Source organism: Sebastes fasciatus, chromosome 11 (assembly GCF_043250625.1).
Source record: "Sebastes fasciatus isolate fSebFas1 chromosome 11, fSebFas1.pri, whole genome shotgun sequence".
Lineage (NCBI taxonomy): Eukaryota > Metazoa > Chordata > Actinopteri > Perciformes > Sebastidae > Sebastes > Sebastes fasciatus.
The window spans coordinates 26,198,383-26,225,392 of record NC_133805.1 but is presented as its reverse complement, the minus strand read 5'-3'; the positions used below and the strand labels follow the sequence as shown (position 1 = coordinate 26,225,392).

At 40.4% G+C, this 27,010-nt stretch overlaps 1 protein-coding gene across 3 annotated transcripts; it reads left to right on the top strand.

The window, feature by feature from the left end:
• Nucleotides 1-2,723: 2,723 nt before the first annotated feature.
• Nucleotides 2,724-27,010, top strand: LOC141777541 (alpha-amylase). Of its 3 annotated transcripts, none has more exons than XM_074651893.1 (10): nucleotides 2,724-3,009; nucleotides 22,445-22,619; nucleotides 23,863-24,009; nucleotides 24,411-24,608; nucleotides 24,726-24,956; nucleotides 25,615-25,748; nucleotides 25,986-26,208; nucleotides 26,307-26,428; nucleotides 26,542-26,667; nucleotides 26,781-27,010. In XM_074651893.1, exons 2-10 carry the CDS (start codon nucleotides 22,452-22,454, stop codon nucleotides 26,968-26,970), a joined length of 1,539 nt encoding a protein of 512 aa, XP_074507994.1. In that variant the 5' UTR covers nucleotides 2,724-3,009; nucleotides 22,445-22,451; the 3' UTR covers nucleotides 26,971-27,010. The 3 variants fall into 3 exon arrangements, with proteins under 3 accessions (XP_074507994.1, XP_074507995.1, XP_074507993.1); XM_074651894.1 differs by lacking the exon at nucleotides 2,724-3,009 and adding an exon at nucleotides 21,252-22,172; XM_074651892.1 differs by lacking the exon at nucleotides 2,724-3,009 and having other exon boundaries at nucleotides 22,326-22,619.

Genomic DNA, 27,010 nt, shown 5'->3' with positions numbered 1-27,010 from the left:
TGCAGCCTCTCTTGTGTGCTAAGCGTGTAGAGAAACTACGATGACCAACGTGAAAACGTGAATAGCCCCATCTAGAGCTGTTGTTCGAGTAGCATAGGTCATTTGTAGAATAGCAGAGTCAGTACGTAGAGCGTGTGTGTGTGTGTGTACGCGGGAAGTGAGTGATGAAGCAAGAGAGAGTGGTGGCGAATGTGTGTGAGCGAACAAGTGAGAAAGTGGATCAGAAGACAGTTAGTTTAGCTTTGAGAATATCAAGTGTATGTGCATAGTAACGTTGTCGACCCGGCCCAAGAAGGAAATGTTAACGCAGTGGTTTGTCCATTCTGGGCTACTGTAGAAACATGGCGGCCGGCTCTGTGAAGAGGACCCGCTCCCTATGTAGATATAAACGGCTCATTCTAAGGTAACAAAAACACAACGATTCTATATTTCAGGTGATTAAAGAAAACATAGTTATTAATATTATATTCCATTTCTGCCAATAGATCCCCCTAAATGCTACATGCTGCTCCTTTAATATACAGTACGGCATCACATCATTGTAATCACACGTTTACCTTTGCACATTGAGGCATGTTGTTTGACTACTTTTTATGTTTGTAAGTGATGTTGACATTTCTGCCAGGTCACTCTACTACTTGCTGGAAAATACAGTATATTGAATTAAATATAATATAAAAAATGTGGGTCAAGGATTGGAGCTGGCATCTAAATAAGTCGTTTATAAGGATTAAGAATTTAAATCATGACTCTGCTTCCAAATTACACACACTGGAATACATGTTTTTCTGCTTAGTCACATCTTGAAGGGCTGTCCAACTCTAACTGTGCGAGGAAAATGTTGCAGTTCAAGAATCAAATTGCTGAAATAACACTTTTTACAATCCTGGCTCAAAGCTGTTCCACTAAGCTTACTGTTGCTGTGATCAGTTGATTAGTTAATCTTTGCTTATTTGAATGTAGCGTGTCATACACTACATGGATATGGCTAATAAAGGCTTGTGAATATACTGGTGAAGACGACAAAAATGTCATACAATCGAGGCAAAAAGATTCTGATTTGTTGCACTGAAAGAGATGCGTGGCCAACAGACAATGTCACCATACTTCCATAGCTCGAAGCAAAAAGTGGCTTAAATACAAACCACACATTGGCTTAAATCCCTGATTATGCTTGTGCGCTCCCACGTAAGACCAAAGACACCACTGTGGCTGGACCAGATATATGGAAAAACAGATGAAGTAAATTATAGAGAACTGCACTCATATCACCCCCAACACTGAGAATATGAATGGGCCATTTTGTTCCACTTGCAATGAGGCCCTGACATCTTCCATTGATGATGGCACTGTAACAAAGCTTTGCGTGAATAAAGTACCGTAAAATAAGTCGATGAGTGGATAGCCTGAATTGAACTGAGGCATCTCTGTGGTCTGGGGTTTATATATGTATATATATTCCCTCCATCTTGATTGTTACCAGTATTTTAGCTGACAGTTACAGTGGAAAAGGTAAAAGCAGTAGCAGCAGTAACTCACCATTTTCCATGTTCATCACCTCCCACAGTGTATGAATTGGGTGTTTTCCAACATCGTGGTTTGGCTTCCAGTAGGCCTAACCACCAGCTGGATGGAGCGTTGTTTCCACGGTGCCTGTAAGCTGCGGTGCCGATACGTCCCCCCACAAGCTTCTGCAACAAGCCAATCAAAAGCCATCATTCTTTAACAGAGAGAGAAGAGTGGGGGATGGAAGCACCATATGAGTTTTCCATTAATATATTCAAAGTATTTTTTCTTTCCTGTGCACATTGAACAATTCATTTGCTGAACCTTATCACTGTATATGGAATCAAAATATCTTCAACAATATGATCTATCAACTTAAAGGCAGGGTCAATGATTTTGAGAAAACAGCAAGAGCACACTAGATTTTTAAAAATGATCCAACCGAAAAACCCAGCACAGTGTTGCCAGCTCTTTTCCAATGAAATTAGCTTCTAAAAGTCAGCAACACTGACACTCCGTCGCTTAAGGCCTCCTTCCAAAGCCACTCCCCCAAAATAATCATTACGAACATAAACATATCAAAATGAATGTGAACCGCGAACACGGCTATTGTTAGTAGTTGCATCTATCAAACTAGCAGCTTGAGGAAGACTCCGGTGACGCGCAATGAGTGAATGGTCAGAGCGCGAGCATGCAGGTAGGCAGACAGGCAAGTAGGTATATAGGTAGCCCGTCCAATCATCACATTCGGGCCGAATGCAATGACTGGACAGGTTTATTATAGTCCCATGACAGCCACAGATACCTTTTTTTTTGTCAGAGCATTTGATTTATTGATTACTGTAAGGATGATATGATTATTTCAACTAATATTACAGATTCTTAGCCACTTTGGGGAGCTGAAACAAGCAGTGAACAACACACTGACATATTATAACTTTTAAAGCTGATATGGCATACTAGTAAGCAAACAATTGCCAATTTACATACGCAGATTAAGGCCAATTTTAGCATTACTTTTGAGTCATTGGCCACCTGATGAAATCCTAGATTCACTTTCCTTTAATGTTTTTTAATATTTAAATGTATTATTATTATTATTAAAATCAAAATTTATGGATTTGTAGATCCTATTATTATTATTATTTGGGGGATAATCATGTTCTAAGTTTTGGAACTACAGTTCCCATAATTTGGGGTCTCTGGAGGATGTAAACAGGAAGTGTAATCAGTCAGCTGTGGGTTTCACCTTGAGCCCCGTTTTTTTTAACCTATATATTGTTTATAATTTTGACAAATTGGAGCTGTTAAAAGTATGCCGAATTATCTATTATCACTTCTTGTTTGCAATGCACCCAAGGATGTACAGACAACTATCACTGGATTACGTCAATATTGAAGAAAACGTAAAAACGTGGGGATTCTCAGGCGGGTTCTGCAGGTGTAAGGAGCGTCTTTTTTTCCACTGATTTCTCGGCGGAGATAGTGGTATCGTCGGAAAGTGTAAGTCACACTGAATCTAAAAATATGTGTGTAATGTCTGTGTGTTCGGATTTGACTGGGTTATGACTCCGAGAAGGTGAAACGTTAGCTACGCTTTTGACGCAAATTGCGTAGGTTTTTAAAGTGGTTTAATTAGCGTTACCTTAATTACCTCCATGAGTCGTGTGTCACATCTACTGGAGGCAACTGCTGCTGCTCCAAACTTCTGGCCGTGTCGGGCTACATGAGCGGGCAAAACTAAACTAACTTATTTTGTTTGTTTAAGACGGTATTCACCTGTTCACCTGTTCTTCTCACCGCGACACGCAACATATTTGTGTCTCTTCTTCCTGCCTCCCCTTCAACTCTCCTGCGCCCCCCTGGGGATGTGCGCCTCACACTTTGGAAACCTCTGACCTACACTACCTCCTGAGGGAAATATCTGTCTCTTTAGCTGCTAAATGGCCCACTTTGATCACTTACTACAGTCACTCACTTTATCTCTGTCATTTGGTGCTAGACAGGTATGGGCCTACAGTTGATTTAAATTTTATTATATTTTTATTTTTTATTTAACCTTTATTTAACCAGGTAGTACTCATTGAGATTAAGAATATCTTTTGCAAGAGAGACCTGGCCAAGACAGCATTATTTAAACATACATTAAAATTTCAGACGCCACAACATAAAACAAATGCAAAATAAATACATAGCATAATATCATTCACAACACATTAAAATCAAGTGTTTGAAGCCAACGTTAAAGTTAAGATAATCAGAAACACAGACAGCTCCTGATTGACTCTGCTTCTAGGTCTTTCCTTAATGTTTTAAATTCATCAAAAGTAATCAGATTTCCCAGTTTCAACTTAGCTTGCAGTGTATTCCAGGAAAAGGGAGTGGATTAGCTAAAGGCCATTTTACCTAGTTCTGTGCGGACCTTAGGTACAGATAATAAGTACAGGTCAGACGAGCGTAGGCTATAGCTGCCAGTGTTGCACGCTGCAGTATTATATTAAAGTTGCAGTGGGTAGAAATGGAGCAAATATGATTTAAAAAAGTTATTTTTATGAAACGGTCACTATATCCTGACAGTGATGCATGAGACAGGTAATCTGAAAAAAATCATGTTCCCCTGTGTCCTCCGGTGTCAGGCGCAGTTTGTGTTGGTTCAGGGGGCTCACTGAAATGCATCTTATATATTTTTTTTTATAATAACGCAGAACTAATAATGTATTGTAATGATGAATACTGTCAACCTTGTTGTGTCTTCGTATTGACAGAATAAGAAACCAACAAGATAAGAAGATAGATTTGTGGTCTTTTTATTTACTTATAGTCTAATAACATCGGACGCTCTCTGTCCACACACCGTTAAGTATGCACTTTCTGTTACGTCATGTAAACAGACCACGTACCTATTAGCTGTGCGGTCCAGATCAGACTAAAGACATATAGTGACTTAAAAGATGGGTGAGTAGTACTTGCTCTCTTCCGACATTTGTGTATTTTAAACAGAAAACACAGGTTTTATACTGCAATAATTACTGAAAATGACATACACCCTGCTCAGCGCTTCGTCGCTCGTGGCCAGTTAGTTCATTCAAACAGAAAACAATGCAATCAAACTGATTTGGTCACCGCGATTGCTTGCATCACATTCTGTTTGGAGGGTGTAATATGGATACACACATCCTAATACATTGGACCTCCCTGCGTTGTACACATTATAATTTCCTCTCGTTTTTTTTGTAAACCCCCACCCTTAAAGTTCAAACTGCGCCTATGTCGCAGGTGCTCCGAGCAAGATTTCACAGACCGAAGGAAAACAATCAATCAGAGCCAAGCTGGAGCCTGCCATCTCGTTTGTGACCCAGCAGCCATGTTGAGTTCAGTTAAGGAAATACTAAGCACCGCCCACCAGCCGGAGCAAACTTTCTAATTTTACAGCTAAACAGTACACTACAAGATGTTTCTGAAGACATTTGGAGCGAGGCATTACAGTGACAGAGTCTTGATTCATATTTGATCAGCGCTGCCTAGTTTGACAGTTCAATTGGAGTTTGCGAGTGATTGACAGCTACCTCCGTTGAATGAACAGCCAATAGGAATGCTCTCTCTCTGAAACGACCTGTTATTGGCCCAAGTCTAGATATTTAAATCCTTAAAACAGAGCCACGATGAGGTGCAGAAGTCTAGTTTTCTCTCAGAGCACTTGAATTACAATATGCTGAAAGGTTATTATGGAATTTTTGCCCAATGATGCCAAAAACATTCTGCCTACTTCAGGTGTAACAAAGCTGCATTTTGCTGAAAACAGCTGTTGAACAGGTTAAAAAGAAAGCTGGTGAGAGTGAACCAAAGCAATGAGACGCTAAAATGCTCTGTAGAGCTGGGGGGAAGTGCAGAGTTGGGCGATAATAATTCACTAAAAGTAGGCCTGTTGATTTGAGTCACTTAAAAGAAATGTATTTCAACCCATCTCAGCCAGTGTAACTCCTTAAATTCTGCTCTTAATAAGAGGGGTTGGCACCACCCAAGTCTTTTTTCTAGTTCCAACATCTGGCTGTCAAAGAATGCCAAATCCTGGCTGTAGGGAAAGGAAGCCGCTGGGTGGACCTGCAATAACATAAAAGACCATTATGAGCATTTTTGAGTGACGTTGATCTATTGCCTTTTCCAGTGGAGGTCCTCACACGTTTTTCGGGTAACTGTGACTCAAAGACGGAGGTGGCAGAGCAGCTGGGTTTACATTCACAGTAATGGCCTTCGTTTGGTCTCAGATGCATCGTGTCATAACAAGTCACTGACAAGTGATGCTGCAGCAAAGGCTCATGGGTGCTGCAGATCAGTGGAGCCCCTGCTGCTGAGAAGTGTGTGATTGTGTATGTATGGTGGGAGTGTGTACGCATGTGTGCATTTTTCTGCTTATACTCGTGCATGCTGCTGGCTGCCCGTGCACCCGCGTAAAGCCCGATAGAGAGAGCAGCGTGTCTGGAATCATTTAAACGGAGAGAGAGAACACATTCCCGCATGTGGAATCATTCCTCCCAATAGGAGTGTCATTGTTTCCAAAGACAGCTTTGCTTTCACCATGAATCAGGTAGCATTTTTTCCTATATTTCGTTTTTTTTTTCCTGTCAGCTATACAGGTCTTCACACAAAAATTCTGGGAATGAATCCACGCAGGAGGAAGTTATGACTGTTCTGATCTGAGAATTGTGATTGATGACCCAGTTTGGGGAGACTGAGAAAGAGATACACAATCATGTAATGGCTTTGTATGTTATGGATATTTTGATGACACTTTCTGTGAAGAGCATGCAGAGTGAGGGACAACAAGCACTGTACTTAATCAACAAAGCAGATATAGATAAATGCAGAACATTTGGGGGTTATATTTGAAGAATGAGACTGGTGTTTTTTCACTTTTTTTCAACAAATCCTTCAAAAACCCCAAAACCAAATATTTCTTAGTCAGTTTCTCCCTGACATCCCCACCCCGTCTGTGACACGAAGCACCAAGCCCACTGGTCACAGTAATTTCTTAAAGGAGCTGTTTATAAGCTGAGGGAATAGTGCATTTGTTGGGGACTATTTTCAGCAGAGGATCAATACACATTTGGTGCTCTACTGAGTATTTACAGCAGCAGGTGTGTGGTGCATGTGAGCATGGACTCAAAATAAAATACAGTCCCATGTTCGTCATAATGAATGAATATGTCACCCAGAGCAACAGTGAGTCTATCGATGTGTTTTTAATGGTCCAGTGTGTAACAATAAGGTGGAGCTATTGGCTGAAATGGAATATAATACTGATAAGTGTTTAATAGTGTACAATCACCTGAAAATAAGAATCGGTGTGTTTTCATTACCTTAGAATGAGCCGTTTATATCTACATATGGAGCGAGTCCTCTCCACAGAGTCCACTATGTTGCTCCGCCATGTTTTTACAGTAGCCCAGAACGAACAAACCAAACTCTGTTAACTTTTCCTGCTTGGGCCGGAGTTGATAACGTCACTCGCTCCCGTCGCCGCCGCTCTCTCTCTGTTGCTTCACCACTCACTTCCCACGTACTCACACTCTAAAAACATTACTCGTAAAACAACTGTCTCTATGCCATTATGCGTTTTTGCGTCGGCCACTGTAGTTTTCCTACATACTTGGTACACAGGAGAAGTTGTCATTTGGAACCTCACTGCTAGATACACGCCAGATCCTATACACTGTTCTTTTAATAGTTTTAATGGAGCTCTGTGGTAAAGAGGAAAAGGTTGTATGAGGCTTTGGTTTTGGTCTCTTCGTGTGATGTGTTGACAATAAAAAAACGTATAGAATATCGCCAGCAATATCCTTTAAGATGTATGTATTTCAGTGTGTTCTTGGTTAAAACATGTGGTAAAGCAGAATTGTTCATTTATAACATCTATAAAGCTAACATTTTTAGAAATACATTTTGCTTTACACTAGAACATGGTGGCGCCAAAGATCACAGGGGCACCGCCAGGATTTGTCAGCTCTGAGGTTGTCAAAATCAGACTTGCACATGTGTAACTAAAAACATTATAACACACTTACTGAATAAGTTATACAAAAGTCTGTATATAAAACCATTTAAAAATAGAGATTGTTTTGCTACTTAGTAGGTCACATTCAGAATTAGATTCCAGTGGTGGCTGCGTAGGATTGTTTCTGACTCCTGTGATCTAAACATTTCCAATAACATCAGAGCGTTGTAAAGTCAAAAAGTCAAAATGGATTGGAAAAAGATAGATGTAATAATTTCCAAAATTCACAATATGTTTTTATCTAACAAAATATTCTGCTTCAATCCATATTTGTTGAGTTATATTCATTAAAGAAAGTTGATATAATAAAAAAAAAGTCTGACTCATTTAAGACACGGAAACACCAACGATATACAGTATATCTTCAAGTCAAGTCTTTATGAAGCCACAAAGCAGTGACTGAGGTTTGCCTCACCATTTATGTCTCTTTTTAACAGTCAGAACATTAATCAAAAGTTTCAGTAGCTAAAACATTTAAGCCTTTAATTCATTACCAAGGTTACTACGTACAATTAATAAGATTGTTTCCATTTGTGGGCCGCTTTAAGATAACATGTGAAAGCCAAACTGTTTATAAGACACATGATGGTTTGTCACGTCATCATTCAGCAACATTATATTAACTCTTAAATCTGAACTTAATTTAAAACTCCCCATATAATTTCTCTTGAAACCCAAAGCTTCTTTGAAGCCCGACAACGTGATGCACCACTTTGCGGCCCTGTGTGTGTGAGCGCTGTAGTAAACGGGCAATGACTCATACCGGACTCAAATGTATGGCTCTCCCTGTGGTGGCACGGGCGGCCAGCCACATAGTTGCCTGTGGTGAAGGCCAAGGCAAAGGCAGCACTGGAATAGAAGTTTATTACTGGCCACCAAGTCAAGCCCTGCTAACCAAATTGATACCTTGGAACAAATATAACGTAGAAAATCACATATACGCATAAACTGTGAAGCAAATGCACGACTACACTCATGGATGGAGATGTACGCACACGTACACACACACACAGTTAAAGGCTATACTTTGAAAGTTCCTGTTTAGGTGTAAGTGGGTGAGAAATGTGGGCACATTGTTCAGTGTCTAAGAAAAGTCGTTAGAGTTCAGTAAGGATAGAAGCCCAAAATAAGATGTGAGATTGAAGGTTTTTCTTATAAGAGACACAAGTGATATATGCGTGAATGAATCTTCTACTTTTATATGTAATATATGACACATAACTCATCCCGGAGAAACCCTTTTATCTGATCTGTTTTTCAGGGAGAAGAAGAGTTCCAGGGTTTCATAGAAAGCTCTTACTCCGTTGACAAATGTGACAAGTGGCCGCGTCAGCCCGCGATCATCATCTCAGTGTAATTGAAGACATGATGTCACATCAGTGCCTTATAGCAGCAGCCATGTTACTGAAACCACTGTTGCCCACATTTCCCAATACTGGGTGGTTTTGTCAGACAAGCTCAGGATATGTGCTACACACACACTTAATAACGGTCTGGGCTTAGGTTTGGCTCCAGACGGTTGGCTGAAGCCCGATCACACTCAATAAAGAAGCAAATACAACTGACTGACAGACCGCTTTTATCGCACCATTCAGCACTTCAGACAGCACGGAAGTCTGATAATTAAGAAGAAATCTGATTTGTGATATAGTCTGTGAAATGTATCCCTAAAAAAATCCTTGACTGTGAATGTTGGGCAGTGAATTGACTCATAAAAATGTTTCAATAAAGCTACTTTGTGTTTTGGCTTGACGCATTGTAGTGTTGATGAGGCTATAACACTGCGGCGTTGTCTTTTTTTTGCTATAGGGACTGCTGTGGGAGAAGTATTTAGATCTACTGAAGCATTATTAGCAATGTACTCAAAGTATTTACAGTAAAAATACAGAGACAGACTGTGCCCTGTTGTTGGGTTATGTTTCTAAATATTATATTATTGGCTATTTATATACTGCCTATTGTATGTATCCTAATGATTTTGGTGATCCCCTGAGTTTTCTTCTGGCACCACCATGAGGTTGACAATTTTGCGTTAGAGTGACAAATATTGGAAAGATTGTCATGTAATTCGGTAAAGATGTTCATTTCCTCCTCAGAGTGAATTGTAATGACATTTATGATCCCCTGACTTTCCATCTAGTGCCGTCATCAGGTCAAATTTTCAATATGTTCAATCCTTTGGTTTATAACATAGACTGTATTTAAGAAGTCATCACCCAGAAGTTTGTGAACTACAGTTTTGAAGCCTCGAATTTGGCATTTTGGCCATCGCCATCTTGGTTTCTGGCTGTCACCATCTTGGTTTCTGTAATGAATATACTGAATATACATGAAATATAATTGAACATCTAAATAAATAATTGAAATAAAAAAAGACTAGGCCTTGCAGTTGTTTATAAAGCCATCAGTGGTGGAAAAAGTAAAGGATCTAATACCACATTATTACACGAGTTCTTAAGTAAGTAGCCATGTAATAAGCGGGATAATGGACAGCTAACGGGTCATTATTGTGAAATAAACCCCTTCAGGGGGATGCAAGTTGGTGCCATATCGCCCTGCTGGGGTTTATTTCACAGCAGTGACCGACTCGCTGTACATTATCCCTTACTTGTACTCTAAAACAAGTTAAAGTCCTGCATTCAAAACCTTAAAGTTGCATAAAATGGAAATACTCACGTAAAGTACAAGTACCTAGAATATGTGCTTAAGCACAATAAATGTACTTAGTTACATTTAACCACTGAAAGCCATACATTATGTTAGTACGCCTAATCTGATGTTTTCTATATAAAATATCCATCTGTAAAGTAAACATACATTATCTCCCTCTGAAATGTAGTGGAGTAAGAAGTATAAAGCAGCACAAAATTAAAGTACGTCAAAATTGTACATTTAAGAAACATACTTAGTTACCTTCCACCACTGGAGGACTGTGTAAGAACAAGAAACTGAAATTATAAAAGTCATCACTCAAAAGATTTGTTGACTTACAGTAAGTGCAAAAATGTATTTGAATTGATAGAGAAATGGCACTTAAATCACCATTGTTGCTTTTTCTTTTCTTATTTCATACCCACTGTATTTCTTTACTATATGCTTTGGCAACATATTTCAGATTTCATGCCAGCAAAGAAAAAAAAAATCTGAAACTGAAATATAAAGTGTGAGAGAGAAAGAGAAAAAGAGAAATCTCAGGCCAAAGCTCTCCTCTGTAAGTTTTAAGAGTCAATAAAGTTGCTGCCCACTTCCAGGCTGTACTGGTGGAGTCACTGGGCACTAGACTACTTACTTGCCCTCCCCCTGCTTGATGAGGTGAGCTTAATTTGGAACCAAGGGGTTTTCTAATTATCAGGTTTGTTTGCTGAGCAATTTGGCTTTCATTCAGCAAGTCCTTAGAGAGACCCCTAGTGTTGGAAACATAGAATTACAGCCACAGGCTCAAAGCGTGGTGTTTATGGAGTGTGAAGCTCCTCTGTGGCTGCAGGATGAGCAGATAATAGACAGTAAATAGACACCATGGGACAGGTTGGACGGGGTGAATCTCATTCAGCTGTTAACTCCCACAACTCTGGAGGTTTTAATTTGATTTGGCTGCAAGTGGATTTTTCCAGAATGCCTCATGGAAGTCCTCCAAAATTAACTTCCTGGATATTCTACAGGGCCTCTAAGTCTACATCCATTCTCATACCCAAATGGTGCTCTGGCCAACTTTACGGTGGTGGGTTGTTTTCGTCAGGGTATTACAGAAATGTAGAAATCCATATAGAAAAAGAAAGGGTGCGTTAAGGAGAAATAAACAGCATAAAAAGAGTCACAATGATCAGATATGAAGATAACTAGATGACAATATTAGTGTTAGTCAAACAGTGGGGGGAGAAAAAACAGTAGTGTTTGGCTCAGTGGTTCCCAACATGGGGGGCAGGACCCCCTGAAGGGGTCACCAGATCAATTTAAGGGATCGTGAGATGATTAACAGTAGAGGGGAAAAAAACATACCAGCTACACAAAGTTATTCTTATCTTTCCTCTTTTTCTTTATTTTAATTTGTCACCAGTTTGTCCACAGTATGCCTTGCTTTCAAAGCACACTTTTTTCCCATGAAAAACTGGGTTAAATGTTTTACAGTATGGAAAAGGGATGTGCTTTATTACTCCACCTCCTCCTCTTCTCTTGTCTCTCCCTCCGACTCTTTCCCTCCCTCTCTTCCTCCGTCTCTGTCTCTCTCAGAAAGAGGCCATTGTTTCTTAATTAATACACCATGTGCTTTTGGAGCGCACACGACTGAAGGAGGTGCAACGTATGAAAGATTAATAGCTGATGATAGTCCCCACATAGGCCATCAATTAGGCGTTACAAGTGTCTAAACTTGTAACTTCTGTTTGAAGTCAAATATGAGTTGGTGTCACCAACTCATATTTGATAATTGAGCACACAACTTCAAAAGTGAATATCACCAACTTGGTGATATTCACTTTTGAAGTTGTGTGCTCAATTTTTGCAACCAAGACAAAAGGGATTAAGATTTAAGGGGTAAAATAATCAAATATGAAGCAACTTTCTGTCACTTAAAGGGATAGTTTGGGTGTTTTGAAGTGGGGTTGTATGAGGTACTTATCCATAGTAGGTGTATTATTTAAAGATGACGGTCAGTGTGCCGCAAGCTTGGAAAAACAGACAGGAGTACCGACACTGGAGCAATGCAATACAGGGACGGGACAGGCAGAAAAATGTATTTCAGCCACCTAAAAGAAAGGCTCACTTAAAAAAATGTATATCTGTTTAAGTGTACGCTATATTAGAATATTTTTAGAAAATTCGAATATTTCACCGCTTTATCTTGCCGTCAAAAAGCCCTTTCCTTTTCCTTTCCAACGAGGAACTAAACTGAAAGTAAAGATGACAAAAACAGTATATATAAGTTTCACTTTCAGTTCAGTTCGCCGTTGGAAAATATTCAAAATATAGCGTACACTTAAACGGATATACATTTTTTTTGGTGAGCCTTTCTTTTAGGTGTCTAAAAAACGGTTTTCTGCCGTCACCGTCCACAGCAGTGCATTGCTTTGCTCCGGTGTCGGTACTCCTGATGGTTTCTCGATGCTGCGGACGTGCCGACCGTCATCTACTGTAATTAATACACTGACTACGGATAAGTACCTCATACCATTCCACTTCAAACCACCAAAACTATCCCATTAAGTTCATTACCTTAGCCTGAATTATTTTTGGATGTTTTTTTAAACACCTTTCAGTCCCATAATTACATGTATTACAGCATGGTAGTTCAAAATGGACTAATTCTATCATGAAAGTGAGACTTTATCTATTGACCCACCTTCTCCCAATTCACCACATATGTGTCTGTGTATGTCTCTATGCCAGCGGCTTGCACAGAGGTATTCTTGGCTACTGTTATGGCAGCGAGCACAGAGAAGCAGCCAGTTGAAGACAGGAACTTGGACAGATCTGGCAAACCTTGGGCTACACAGTTTACGGCTGAAAACAAATAAAGTCAGCGGAGAGAAGAAACGAGGGGGCGCCCGGCACGTTTATACAAAAGCTCATTAGTGTGCGATCAAGTCGAGAGCTTTACAGCCAACCACTCCTTTCTCTGTGCCAACTATACAACCTGTGATTATTCCTGTCTTTAAGTATAAGCCTGCAGACCTACAGCGCTGCGTCTTCGCCCTTTTAAAGACGTGTTCCTATTTTTTCTTGAGGGAGAGGATAGGAGTGTTTAAAGAGATGCTTTCGATGCCGTAATGCTACCTCTTGTGCCACAGACAGACATCTGCCCCGCACATTGCTGCAGTTTGGCGAGGATGTTCATCATCTGCTTCATCAGCTAAATCCCTTATATTTCTGTTCACCAAAATATTTCATACTGTAACAGCAGTGGTCCCTCACACTCACTTTATGTTTAGTGAACCCTGGTGTCTGTTGAAATGACCAATCTAAGACAAACTAGAGATAAGCAGCAGAGTGACACTGAGGTGATACTGGAGGACATGTTTGGGCCGATGCGGCCAGTGAGTTGTGTTTGATAAAAGCGTGGGTGATATTGTGTTATCTGAAAGATGCCTGCCTGCTCTACCCCCCCTCACCAAGACGCCTCTCATCTTCCTCCCTTCTCGCTCTGGAGGAGCAGAGCGCTGCAAAACAAAGGAAGCTCTCTATATCTCAAAGCCAGCAGTGATATCATGGAAAAGGCTGACAGTCAGTCAGGTGTGGGAGAGAGTCAAAGGATTACTGTTGCTCTCTCAAGATTCAACTTTAAGACTGCATTCACATGGATTTCATTCTGAGCTTTCCACCTTTTAAATGCTGTATAAATAGTCCACAATGTAGTTGCATCATTACTTCTTGCCCAGTGATTGCATTTCTTGGGAACATCATGAAACACTTGTTGAAGGAAATCACAGCAAACGAAGGAAAGGTGGTTTCAAGTGTTTCCCAGAGGCCACACAGCTGAAACTCTGCACTCTTCAATTCTCTGTTATTGTAGTATAAAAGGTAACAAACGTCTAAGGAGGACAAACATTTCAGAAGCAGTCGGTACAGGGGAGCTCGGGAACTTTCCTCACAGTAAAACTGTTGCTCAGCTCATGACCATGAAAGCAAAGCTCCCATTTCCCGCTGACTACTGTGAAAGAGGATCATAAAATTGACTCCATGTGTAATTTTATGGTGAACTTTCCAGTCACCAGCAGCACGACGGCATTCCTTCTATTAAAATCCGCTTGAAGCAGGGGCGGACTGGGACTGAAAGTCAGCCCAGGACTTTGAGATGGGGAGGCCCGGGGGACAGAGACGAAAAATTGTTGAAGTAATTTTAACACCATGGGTTTGTTTAGTAATAGTAACTTGTGTTTGATTGTGTGAGGGACGGATTAAACCTGACTAAACTCAAATATCTACCGTTGCTTACGAGTGATTGCTGCATCTACCAACATCTCTGCAACTGCTCTTTCGTTGACCAGGCTGGCCCATGCCGGGGTTGTACATTTCAACTTGATAAAACTCACTATAGTCTTTGGGATGAATTTGGCTTTTTGTGGCTAGCTGTTTCATATACTGTAAGTGTCTCTTTTAAAGTCTTGAGTGCAAGTGTGGCCATATTTGACAGTGAAGAGATATTTTCTGCAAAGTCATGGCATGAATTGGATTTGAATTTGGACTTGACCTTATGTTTCTGAACCTTTGAGACACCTCTTTATGTATCTTTTTGATAATAATAATGATGACGTATCAGTTGGTTGCAGATTGCAGATACAGCGTTGGAGGCAGGCTCCCATTTATTCCTATGAGAGTTGCTCAGTACATGAAGCCAAAATGGCTTGACTGCTGAGTTATAAAGTGCCCGTATCATCAGACGATCTTCCGCATCCATTGGGCCCATAGAGCAGGCGCAGTAGCGTTTCCTTTAACTCCGCCTCCCAGCCCTCGCTCCAACCTCGGTCTAGGTCTCATTCACATGACCGGAGGAAGGGGAATAACTCTGGATTCGGCTATTAGTGCATTTTACAACTTTTAGAACCTAATGATTTAAATAAGGGCTATTCAAGTGTTCGTACTGGGAAGTTGATTTACCTAAAAAAAAAAAATCATCTGAGTTACAGATGTGTAAGTCTATGGGAAAAAGTCTTTTTGAGCCCAATGTCATCACGTTACGGACACGGAAGTTGTAATTCTACCGTTTGGCCACTACTCATTTTAAGGTAACAAAAACACAACAATTCTTATTTTCAGGTGATTATACACTAAAGAAAACATACTTATTAATATTATATTTAATTTCTGCCAATAGATCCCTCTAAATGTTACACACTTTTCCTTTAAAAGTCAGTATTCTCAGTTTCTGCTTCTTCAATTATGACCATTTCTGTCCAACAACCTTATGGAAGAATAATACTAACTTGCTGGAGTAGTCCTGAGCGGCTACAATCAATATTTATAGATTAACAATAGATCACATCTCGTGTCACACTCATTGCGATGAACCCACATAGAATTGTCACCTGAAGCGTTTTAGTGTCTTTTAGCTACATTGTTTCGATGTTACCGCCTTCAACTTTATTGTTTTGGTTTACTCCCACCGCTCTTTTCAGCCTCAGCTGCAGCAGGAAGCTGTTCTCAGCGAAAAGCTCTACAAACTCACTGTGGACTGTCTACAGCTTGTTTCCACTGCCCCCAATTGGTAAAAAAAGAGAAATTGTTATTGCAAGTGTAAGAAATGAGATAAAAAATTCCAAACATTTGTAGATTCCAGCCTCTCCAACTTTTCTCCCTGTCGTATCATTTGTTGAACTTTTGTTCAGACAAAATAAGCCAATGGACAACATTTTGGGAAATTACATTTAAAGTATAAAATAAATAATTAGTTCATTTAAAAACATAATAATATAAATTGATAATGACATTCCAGACTACTGTTGTCTTGCTTTAAGTGGTAGGACTCACACATTGACATGACTCATCTGGGGAACCCTGTTATTTATATGGTCACCATTACTGTCTACATATGTCTCTTTAATGTTTGAAGTTAGAAGCATGTGTCTCTACAACCTCTGCGTGACTTCTCAGGCTGGATGGAGAGCATGAGTGTGAGATGTCCCGTCTAAAAGTGTAAAGGTATTTGAGTTTGTGTCTGCGTGTGTGTGTGTGTGTATTAGCAAGTTTCAGAGCGTGAACCTCTCCTGGGGGACTTCCGTTGCTGCTGTTATTCTTTGCAGTGAGATGGAAAGCTTTTCCCAACATCTGCACAACATATCATCACGGCAAAAAAAAGAAAAAAAAGAAAGGATACTGGGCTGAAACTTTCCTTTGGAAGAGCGTGTGGATTTCACTTTATAGGACTTTTTCCTCCCTGGTATGCCTGGTTGTTTGGCTGTCTGAGGAAACCTGAAAAGTTCCCAAAATTATGTTCATTTATTAAAACATTTTAAAACCGTAGAGGGGAAAAATGGGATGACACACTTCTCGTCAGCGCAAGAAACACTTGATGGCATGGGATCATTAAAAACCAAACAGAGTTAGGGGTAGTAAATTTCTCCCAGTACCCAGTGAAGCAACAAATGCTTTAGATCAGACTGTTACCGGACCATAAATGTGGTTAGAGTCTCCAATCGACACCTCTTTATCCAATACAGTGGTTTCCAAAACCAGTGTGTCGTGCAGTTTGCCCATTGACTTTTATGTTATAAATAACCCTGGTTGCTTTGTGTCTGCAACATCATTTATTCCCGTAAGACTATTTTAACTCTGCACACAGTGCTTTTATCCAGCATGCCATGTGCTGTCTGTTCACCGACAACTAGAGCTGTCTGTCTGAAAGAGCAACCTGAGGTGTAAGAAGACGAGGTACATACAGCTTCTTATCATCCCCCCCAACTCCCTTTTTTCCTTTATGGTTTTAGCTCCCCCTTCTCTTTTTCCACTCACTCCCTCTGTGTTTTTGCTCATTTGCCATGAACTATACAGCAGCTCCCCCTTTCACCATCTCATGCACTCTTTCCTCTCTTATTTTTCCTCATTTTGTCTTCAACTAAGACCCCTCACTCACCACTCATTCTCTTCTTCCTTCTCTCTCTTAACCCACTGACCCCCATTCCTTCCCTCTTCTTTTCATCTCTCCCTCATTCCTCCTCGCTTTTTCTTCCCCCTGTCTCCCAGTCAACCCTCCGGCCTCCCCACCCCCCTTTCGCTATGACTCTTCCACTTTCCCATGACAGAACCAGGGGCGGGAATCAAATGACCAGCTTCTCTCCCTTCACCTGGTCTCAGAGCTCGAGCTGTGAAAGAAAGCTTTGTCCCCAAAACCCTTCATCGCCTCCGGAGGTACGTCCTACGTTGTCCATACAGGAAAGGACTTTGGTCTGACTGGAATTTTTGGGGCCCATGGGGAAAATGTGAGCGAGTCTGGGTCTTAACTCTCTCTGACATCTCCTCCCACAGAGCATGATGCGTCATTAGGGTGAAAACCTCACGCCGGTAACTCAAAAGAAACCTTAAAGTGGACATAATCCATATTTTTTATAATAACACTATATCAAATGACAATGTGAAAACAATGTGAACGGGGTCACTCGTAGTGATGAAGAATTATCACCTGAATCTGCAGCTCCCCATGGCTTTACAGAGGTTTATAGAGAGTTTCAGTTCAACTGAAACAACCCTGTTAACGGTGCTTACAGCGCTAACAACAACAACAAGTGCTGACAGAGCTAACCTGGGGGGGACCGGAGGGTGGCTGTAACGCTTCCATGACAACGCGGCCCTTCAACCGTGGGTCGCGGGACGACGTTATCGACGATAACCGCTATATGAACACTGTGCAGTGCAGCGGTGATTATAGCTAGCCAGTGGAACACACACACAGTTTCCATTCACATGATGGGTATAAAGTACTCTATAGGTATCGGTATCACTTTAAAAGGTACTGGTATTAGGTACTGGCATTGTAATTTAAAAAAAAATACCCAGCCTTATTGTATAGCTAGCCTGCAACTTAACTGTTTTGATTCATTCTCACCGCTCTCATAGTGTTGTTTTCGGCCGCAGCAGGTAGCTGTTTACCATGGTGAAGATAGGGGGTCAGGCCTATTATCCCTCAGCCCCATGTTCCCTCGGCATCCTCCCTGGCCCATGTTAAAATCTGTCTATAACTCTTTGAGATATCGCACTAACAAGATCTGATAACAGACAGACAGTCTTGTTAGTACTTGTTGCCTTCGTTGGTTGGGTTGGTAAGGTTTAGGCATGAAGTGAGAGATTGGTTAGGGTAAGAATATCAGGGTAAGCCAATCAGAGGTAGAGTAGGGCGGGTCACGCCTTCGTCATAGTGGGAAAAAATATTGTGACCAGGAAGTTCCGGTGACGTCATTCTGCATAATAATTGACCAATCCTAAGTTCCACCATCCTTAGTTACTGTTGCTAGGATGGACAAGTCTGACAAAACGAAACATACTTCAACATGCCAGGTTCCAAGCTTGCTCAACTGTTAATGGAGTACAGAGCGAAAAGGGGCGGGACTTCGGAAGGGTCAATTAGCCATGTGCTTCTGTTTGCTGTATTTACGGAGCAATGGGTCTTCGGAACAATGGCCGTTTTCAGGGGCTGTAAGAAAAATGGGCTTTTGGTCCAATGGGACTTTTTTTGGACTAATGGTATTTCGGAATAATGTGCCATTGGAACATAGGACTGAGGTGACATAGGGTTGAGGGAACTTAGGGTTGACGGAACATAGACACACATAGTGGAGCAGTTAGCAGCTAAAGAGCCAGATATTTCCCACAGGAGTTCGTCGTGACTAAAAACAGATGTATAATAATATAGTTCTGTAACTGCTGGATGTACACATGCAGTAAGCAACTGTTTGCCAACAAATTCAACATGTCAACTTAAAAGGTTATGACATGTCAATGTTATGTTTACAACTTGTTTCTGCTGCCCCCTAGTGGCCAAAAAACTGTTATTGGAGGTTAAAAATTGTTGTTCCTATTTTGACCCTCGAAGATCTAAAACAAATACATTAAGTATGACCTGACTTGACTGGTGAATATCGCAATTTGTTTTGACCAGAAAATAGAAGGAATAGAACACAGCTTTACCTCACCACACACATTTGGACATCAGGTCATTTCTTATTTAATAATTAACTCGTCTATGTGGATTTTGCTCTTACTGGTCAGATAAATATTCACAAATATAAAATGTTTTTTATGTACTACAGCTTCAAATAACACCAGAGAACAGTGCTGCTAATGTGCACAGGGCATCGCCACCAAAGAGCAAAACCTGCACTGTAAAATTACATCTTTATCCTTTTAGTCCTTATGTGTCAACACACACAGTCTGGGCCGAGATGAGCTATTAGTGAGCGTTTCCAACACAAACGTGTCGGGGCCCCTTCACTTTTACATGCCTCTGACCCACAGACTCACTGGGAGGAGTGACCCGGAACGAAACCCAGTAAGGCAGGTCAGATGTCCGTTTGACACACTCACCGCGGGGGGGACGGAAGGGGCAGGAGCTGGGTCAGATAGGAAGCAGGTGGGATGAGGCATGATGAGGCACACCAGGCTTTATTTACAAAAGCTTCAGCACACACAAACCTGCAGTCAGTGTGGCATTCACTGCCCTTTTTTATGCAATGCACCCGTGGTGAAATAAGCACATGCATTTTTGAGTTGTTAGTTTTGGGTACTGAACCCTCTTGATGTTACTTTGCTGCTATAATAGTATCCTTATTAAGCAACAAGGCTGGATACAATCCATTACAATCAATAATACAGCAGATAATGTTTACAAAACTTTAGGATTTCCTCCCAATTTCTATGGTACATTAATAGTTGATTAATGCATGCTATACCATGAACAAACTAATTATGTCTTTATACCATATATAAACATTTTATTTTATTTACTTAAGGGAAAAAAAATTCTTATAGGACATAGGGGTTGGCAAAAAATGATATACAGTATTTATATACTGTATGTATGTTTTAAATGAAGCAGTATCTCTTAAAAACCATTGGGGGAGCTATTGTTATATGAAAGTACATCCCATCATAATCATTATAACATGCTGCCCAGGGTTACAACTGACATTAGAATGGCAGTTAAAATGTAACAGTGCCATGGGGCGGTGCAGGTATTTCAGGAAAGTTAACATGACTCTATATATATACAGAATATATTATTATATTTAACATTGACTTAAATACCCTATGGTATATGGTAAATTACTAATTATATATATAATATATGCAAATGACCATGAATCATTTGTATTACACCAAATAAGGACATATTTCATGTTTTAGATATTATATGGGCTATGCATGAACACATATACATGTATACATACTGGAACATTAGCCTACATACTGCATATTTTAGGTCACTTAGACCTCTCAGAGGTTTTTTGAGTTGCTGCAGAGGACCTTAGGTTTCCAGGACCCCGAACAGAACATTAGGGTTAATAAACTAAATGTGTAAGTCAGGATATGATCTTGCAAGCACTGTTATGTAAACCAGTGGTATTCAACCTGGGGGTCGTGGGTCACGTGAAAATTTCAGGGTGTAGCCAGATGGTTGTGGGGAAAAACATGAAATAACATTTTAACATTTGCGGAATGTTTTTTACATTGCATTGCCTGTACCAGTGATATAATTTGCCTCAGAATAGATTTTATTCAGTGTTTGTGAGTCATGTCAGTCAGTGTGTGCATGGCATGCACATGATTATCTGATGGGGGATTTCCGATGGGTCGGGGTAGAGCAAACCACGAACACCAACCTGATTATTCTGAAGCGGCGCAACTCGAAAAGGTTGACAACCATTGATGTAGACAATTACAGTTTATACAAAACAACAGGGTTGAAGCATTCACACTCTGCCTATGTATAATTCAGCACTCAATACCTGTATAACCATTGTTGCAGTGTGGCATAAATGCAGCTGTAAGAAGTGCCATTGAGTATTCAGTAGTGTATGGTACAGGGTATTGTGAAGTACTGTAGTCATAGTAGAGAGACGTATTGAGATTTTCTATTCAAGTAGTAGCAAAACCACATTACAAGTAATAATCCAGCATTAAAAATATGACTTGAGTAAAAAAGTATAGTAGCAAGAAAAATGAACTTATAATATCAAACTAAAAAGTTGAATGATTATCTCCTTAAGGTGATTAAAGTAATTTTGAGGATCAACCTGATGCATTACCATACATTTCTCTCCTGACCTGAAACGACTAAGCGGAGGGTCACATTTGAAGCCCCTCATGGGAAAATGCGTGTTTTTTCAGGGCTGGTTTAGTTAACTTGTTTTACACAACATATTTGACCTCCTTATCTTCTCACCCGAGTGTAGCTTATCTGTGTTGGTTTTCATTGATAAAAAGCGGATAATAACACGGTGAAGTTACAGAAGGACACAGCATGCTTTGTAACTGCCGCGCCTCCAACATTTGTGTGTGTATGTGTGTGAGATAACATCAGTAGTAAAACTAACCACTACCATGGTCATTCAACACGACTAATGACTATGACTAGATGAACGGATCATGAAACCTCAATTTGTTCTCAAGAATATTGAAACTTGAATAAAGATAATCATCTTTCAAAATGATAATACAACATAACAATACATTGTAATATCTTGAAAGAAATCCAAGGTATACTTCAGATTTCCATGCAAAAAGCCCAAATTTAGAATTAACCTAAATACTGCTATTTCCCTACTGGAGAGAACCTCACTGTTATCAGCGTTATTCAAAATGTAGGGCTAATTTCGAAATTCATGTCAAGGGCAATCATTTCATTACATAAGCAGTCACATGTTTGATTAGGTAAAAAAAAAGTGGAAAAGTAAATGTTGCTGACTGTATTTACTTTCCCTCTTGTACCTATTTTCCCCCAACAAACACACACAAAAAACATCTGAATTTACCTGCCTCAGCTTTTTATTTGATTTGCCCAAAATAGATTTTTGATCCAAATCAAAGTTTTGTAACTCAGGGAAAGTTGCAACTGTTGCAAAATCATCTGGACATTGAACTGAGTAAAACAAATACAAAAGCAGGATATATCTAACCTGTCCTGTTGTGACTGGTAATAGCTTTAAAATATGTATTTTTATGTCTTTATAGTTGAATCTGTACAAGATAATCTCATAAATCAACTAAAATGGTATTATGGTACACCTCAAAACTATTTATCCTTCTGATAGTTTTGAAACAAGGTAGGAAGCCGTGAGAAAGCAGCACCTGTTTAGCCTCCATGCTGATATTTGCCAGTATCTCATTGGTCCGGGGGAGAGGGAAAATGAGTAGAAATACTAACAGTGAAGCAGCAGGTAAGTGTGTATTTTCTCGCTCATCCAGGGAAAGCATGAAGTTGTTAATTCTGGTGGCTCTCTTTGGGCTGAGCCTTGCCCAGCACAACCCCCACACCAAGCACGGCAGGACCGCCATCGTGCACCTGTTTGAGTGGCGCTGGGCGGACATCGCTGCAGAGTGTGAGCGCTATTTGGGTCCTAATGGCTTTGGTGGAGTTCAGGTATGTATGGCTGAACACAGGACAGCTTCTTAGTCTAGAGAAGGAGGATAATCCCTTCTTTTTCTTTTTTGAAATAAGGTGTCTATATAATCAAACTGCATTTTGAAGATGCAGTAGGCACACAGGTGAATACATGGGGCAGTTAAATCTGTTCAAAAAATGACAATGTGAAATGGACATTATTCATAGTGTCATTAACTCTTAATCATAAAAGTGTAAATGCATTTCATGATGAATTTTACTTTTACGTTTTGTTTCATCGATTTCGGTGTTTGAAGAATGGTTCATTTTAATCAAAAAACTTTCGCTTGGATAAATAACGAAAATCGATATTAGAGGGATCTTACCTTCTCTGTTTAGGGACCTCTGTTTAAGCTGATTTAAAATACAAAACAAGGATATAAGTCTTGGCTTTCATACAGCCTTTGGAAGGGTTCAATAATCTATTTTTATTCTCTGTCTATTTCCCTTCAGTTAAATTTAAAGGGGTATTCCATTGATTTAGTATTGCACTTCCATAAAGTTGGAGGACTTACAAGAAATAGATTTGAACAAGAATGGCAAAAACTGAAGCGTCAGAAACAGAGATATTCAGATTTTTACTATGGATCAAGCTCCAAGAACACTATTTCCCATAATACATCTCTATAACGGTTCTATATAACGTCTTTTATTAGCTCCTAAAACAACCCTGATGATGCCATCATGTTTTCACAAGCTGAGTAGTACTGTGTAAAATTGCTGGAGTAGTCCTTTAATAATTGTGTAGTACATAGGCGGAAACCTCTGGTTCTGAAAAGTGAAGCCAATGCAGAAGTGCCTTAAACCTGCATTCTTTCTAATAGCCAGCAGGGGGCGACTCCTCTGGTTGCAAAAAGAAGTCTTGATTGTATAGAAGTCTATAAGAAAATGACCCTACTTCTCACTTGATGTATTACCTTAGTAAACATTATAAACATGAGTTTATGGTCTCAATCGCTAGTTTCAAGTCTTCTTCACCCTCTCTTGTCACTTCTGGTTGCAAAAAAAACAAGATGGCGATGGCCATAATGCCGAACTTGAGGCTTCAAAACCGTAGTCCACAAGCCAATGGGTGACGTCACGGTGACTACGTATACTTCTTATAGACGGTCTATGATAGTACATAATAATACAACACTAGTTAACAGCAATCTTTCGTCTGCAGACAATTCCTGTGTTAAACGTGATCATCACTGTAATGACTTTCCTCTGTGTTGCTCAGATCTCCCCTCCAAATGAGCACATTGTGCTGAACAGTCCCTGGAGGCCCTGGTGGCAGCGATACCAACCAGTGGGCTACAACCTGTGCTCCAGATCCGGCAATGAGAACGAGCTGAGAGACATGGTCACCAGATGCAACAATGTTGGGGTAAACTACAGTGATTTAGTGAAAGGCATTAGGAACAATGTCCTTCTGTGGTGACAGCACCTCATAAATCTACAGCCTTTTACAAGACAACACATACTTACAAGATGCAGATACTTTGTGCATCATTATCAAATAGTTTTGTAACAACAGGCACATGGCATTATAGAACAGATCATTTTCAAACAATTGAATGAATTAAATCCTCTGTCTTATTATCACTTTAATTTCAGACATATAGCTGCTGCTTTTTTGTTTAACCAAAAGTGAGCAATGCGTCTTTGACATATTCCTGTGACCTGAGAATTAACTTAATGTGCTAATAAAAGAAGTGAATGTGAAGAGGAATAGAAGGGAGGTGATTAGTTGTTTTGCACCTACAATCCTGTATCAACCCATCACAGGTCAATATCTATGTGGACGTTGTCATCAACCATATGTGCGGCGCTGGCGGTGGAGAGGGAACCCACTCTTCATGTGGAAGCTGGTTCAGTGCTAACAGGAAGGACTTCCCCAGTATCCCCTTTACCGGGTTGGACTTCAACGACCACAAATGCAGGACTGGCAGTGGCAATATTGAGAACTATGGTGATCCCAATCAGGTAAGGAACTGTTTAGTCAGAAGCTTACACACTAATTCACTGTTTGACTTGGAGGAGTTTTAAAACAAGAAAAAATTATAATTTAATTGCGATGTAAATGCTTATTTGCTGCTCCAGGTGCGTGACTGTCGTCTGGTCGGTCTGTTGGACCTCGCCCTGGAGAAAGATTACGTCAGGGGCAAGGTGGCCGACTTCATGAACAAGCTGATTGACATGGGTGTGGCTGGATTCAGAGTGGATGCCTGTAAGCACATGTGGCCCGGTGACCTGTCTGTTGTCTACGGTCGTCTGCACAACCTCAACAGCAAATGGTTCTCTGGTGGCTCCAGACCCTTCATCTTCCAGGAGGTAAGTCTTTAAAACATTTTTTGGGAAGTTTATTTGATTTCCACACCGAAATGGTAAAATATGCCAAAATAATATCAACCAGCACACAACCATCAACTCCCATTTTACTGTAGCCTTAAGGGCATATACTGTAGATGCATATGTCATCATGTTGAGTAGCCAAAAGGCTGGATGAACTTATTTCAAGTTGGAAAATATGGTGCCAGCAAACACAAAATGCTGCCAATGTAATTATTTGAATTCAAGTAAACAGTTGACAGCTGAAATCTACATACCAGGATGTGATTGAGTACTAACCACCCACATTACCAATATTATTGCTGACTGCAAAACAGCAGTCAACAGAGCTGTGGGAAAATGAGTGCAGAAATCAAGATGACAAACACATGCACACTGGTAGCAGCTGTTAATATCCAAGAACACATTAGTAGTTGACAAGCACCTGTATAAATACAGGTAATACTGATGCTATAGTATAAAAGGATAATGAATGTTTAACAGCGGAAATAAGGCTCTTGTTACTGCTGAATCCCAAAAAATTATACTTGTTGAAATACTTTTTGTCAATCCATAACTCACTATTATGATGCGGTTAATACACACCGAATCTACTTTGAACATTATGGATGACGTGGATTATGTGTTGATTTATCTCTAGGTTATTGATTTGGGAGGTGAGCCCATCACATCCAGAGAGTACTTCCATCTGGGAAGGGTGACAGAGTTCAAATATGGTGCCAGACTGGGAACAATCTTCAGGAAGTGGAACGGCGAGAAACTGTCTTACACCAAGTATGTGTGTTACTGTTGAAGTGCCTAAATCACATATCAAATTGATATTGATATTGACATTAGAAAATGCATTTAACCAAGAGGTAGCTACAAATTGCTGGATTGGACAAATAGTTTCGTTCTTACTAATTGTGTTTCTAGAGTCATGAATTATAATATTTGTATAATATACTTTGTCCAAACTTGGGTGTTTTCGACGTTAACTCCTCACTAGTATTATTGCATACTTGTGTGCAGGTCCTGGGGAGAGGGATGGGGTTTCATGCCCAACGGCAATGCTCTCGTCTTTGTTGACAACCACGACAACCAGAGAGGCCACGGTGCTGGTGGTGCATCCATCGTTTCCTTCTGGGACCCCAAGCTCCACAAGATGGCTGTCTCCTACATGCTGGCCCACCCTTATGGAGTAACCAGGGTGATGTCTAGCTTCCGCTGGAACCGCAATATTGTCAATGGAAAGGTAGGTTCTCTTTTAAGTAGGAAATGATCAAATGCACTGTATAGTATGTATGTGGAACTAGTTTTTGTTAAACTCATTGATTCATCATTATTTTGTAGGATCAGAATGACTGGATGGGCCCTCCCAGCAATGGTGATGGATCCACCAAGTCTGTTCCTATCAACGCTGACCAGACTTGTGGTGACGGATGGGTGTGTGAGCACAGATGGCGTCAGATCAAGTGAGTCTTCAGAAAGCCAGAGACATAAGTCACTTCTACTCGGTCATATGGATGTGAAAACTACGCATATTACACGTTCTGACTGTTTTTTTATTTTGTCAACGCCCCTTTAGGAACATGGTTAATTTCCGCAACGTGGTCAATGGACAGCCTCACTCCAACTGGTGGGACAACCAGAGCAACCAGGTGGCCTTTGGACGCGGTAATCGTGGTTTCATCGTCTTCAACAATGATGACTGGTGAGGACTATTTGCTAAGTATTCTAACTGGTACTGACAAAATACAAAAAAACTGTTTCATTGTGACATTGTGGTGGTTTGAATAACAATATGCATCTCGTCTTCACCTTCAGGAACCTGGATGTCACCCTGAACACTGGCATGCCCGGTGGCACCTACTGTGACATCATTTCTGGCCAGAAGGATGGAGGCAGATGCACTGGGAAGCAGATCAATGTTGGCGGAGATGGCCGTGCCCACTTCAAGATCAGCAACAGAGATGAGGACCCCTTCGTTGCTATCCACGCTGACTCCAAGCTGTAAAAACATTGCGTACAACTTCAAATAAATCTTATTATCCAAA

Coding starts and splice junctions, on each gene's coding strand:
- LOC141777541 (XM_074651892.1), top strand. CDS start 22,341: ATGCTGATATTTGCCAGTATCTCATTGGTCCGGGGGAGAGGGAAAATG. Junction 22,620..23,862: donor ATGGCTTTGGTGGAGTTCAG/GTATGTATGGCT, acceptor TGTGTTGCTCAG/ATCTCCCCTCCAAATGAGCA. Junction 24,957..25,614: donor GACCCTTCATCTTCCAGGAG/GTAAGTCTTTAA, acceptor ATTTATCTCTAG/GTTATTGATTTGGGAGGTGA.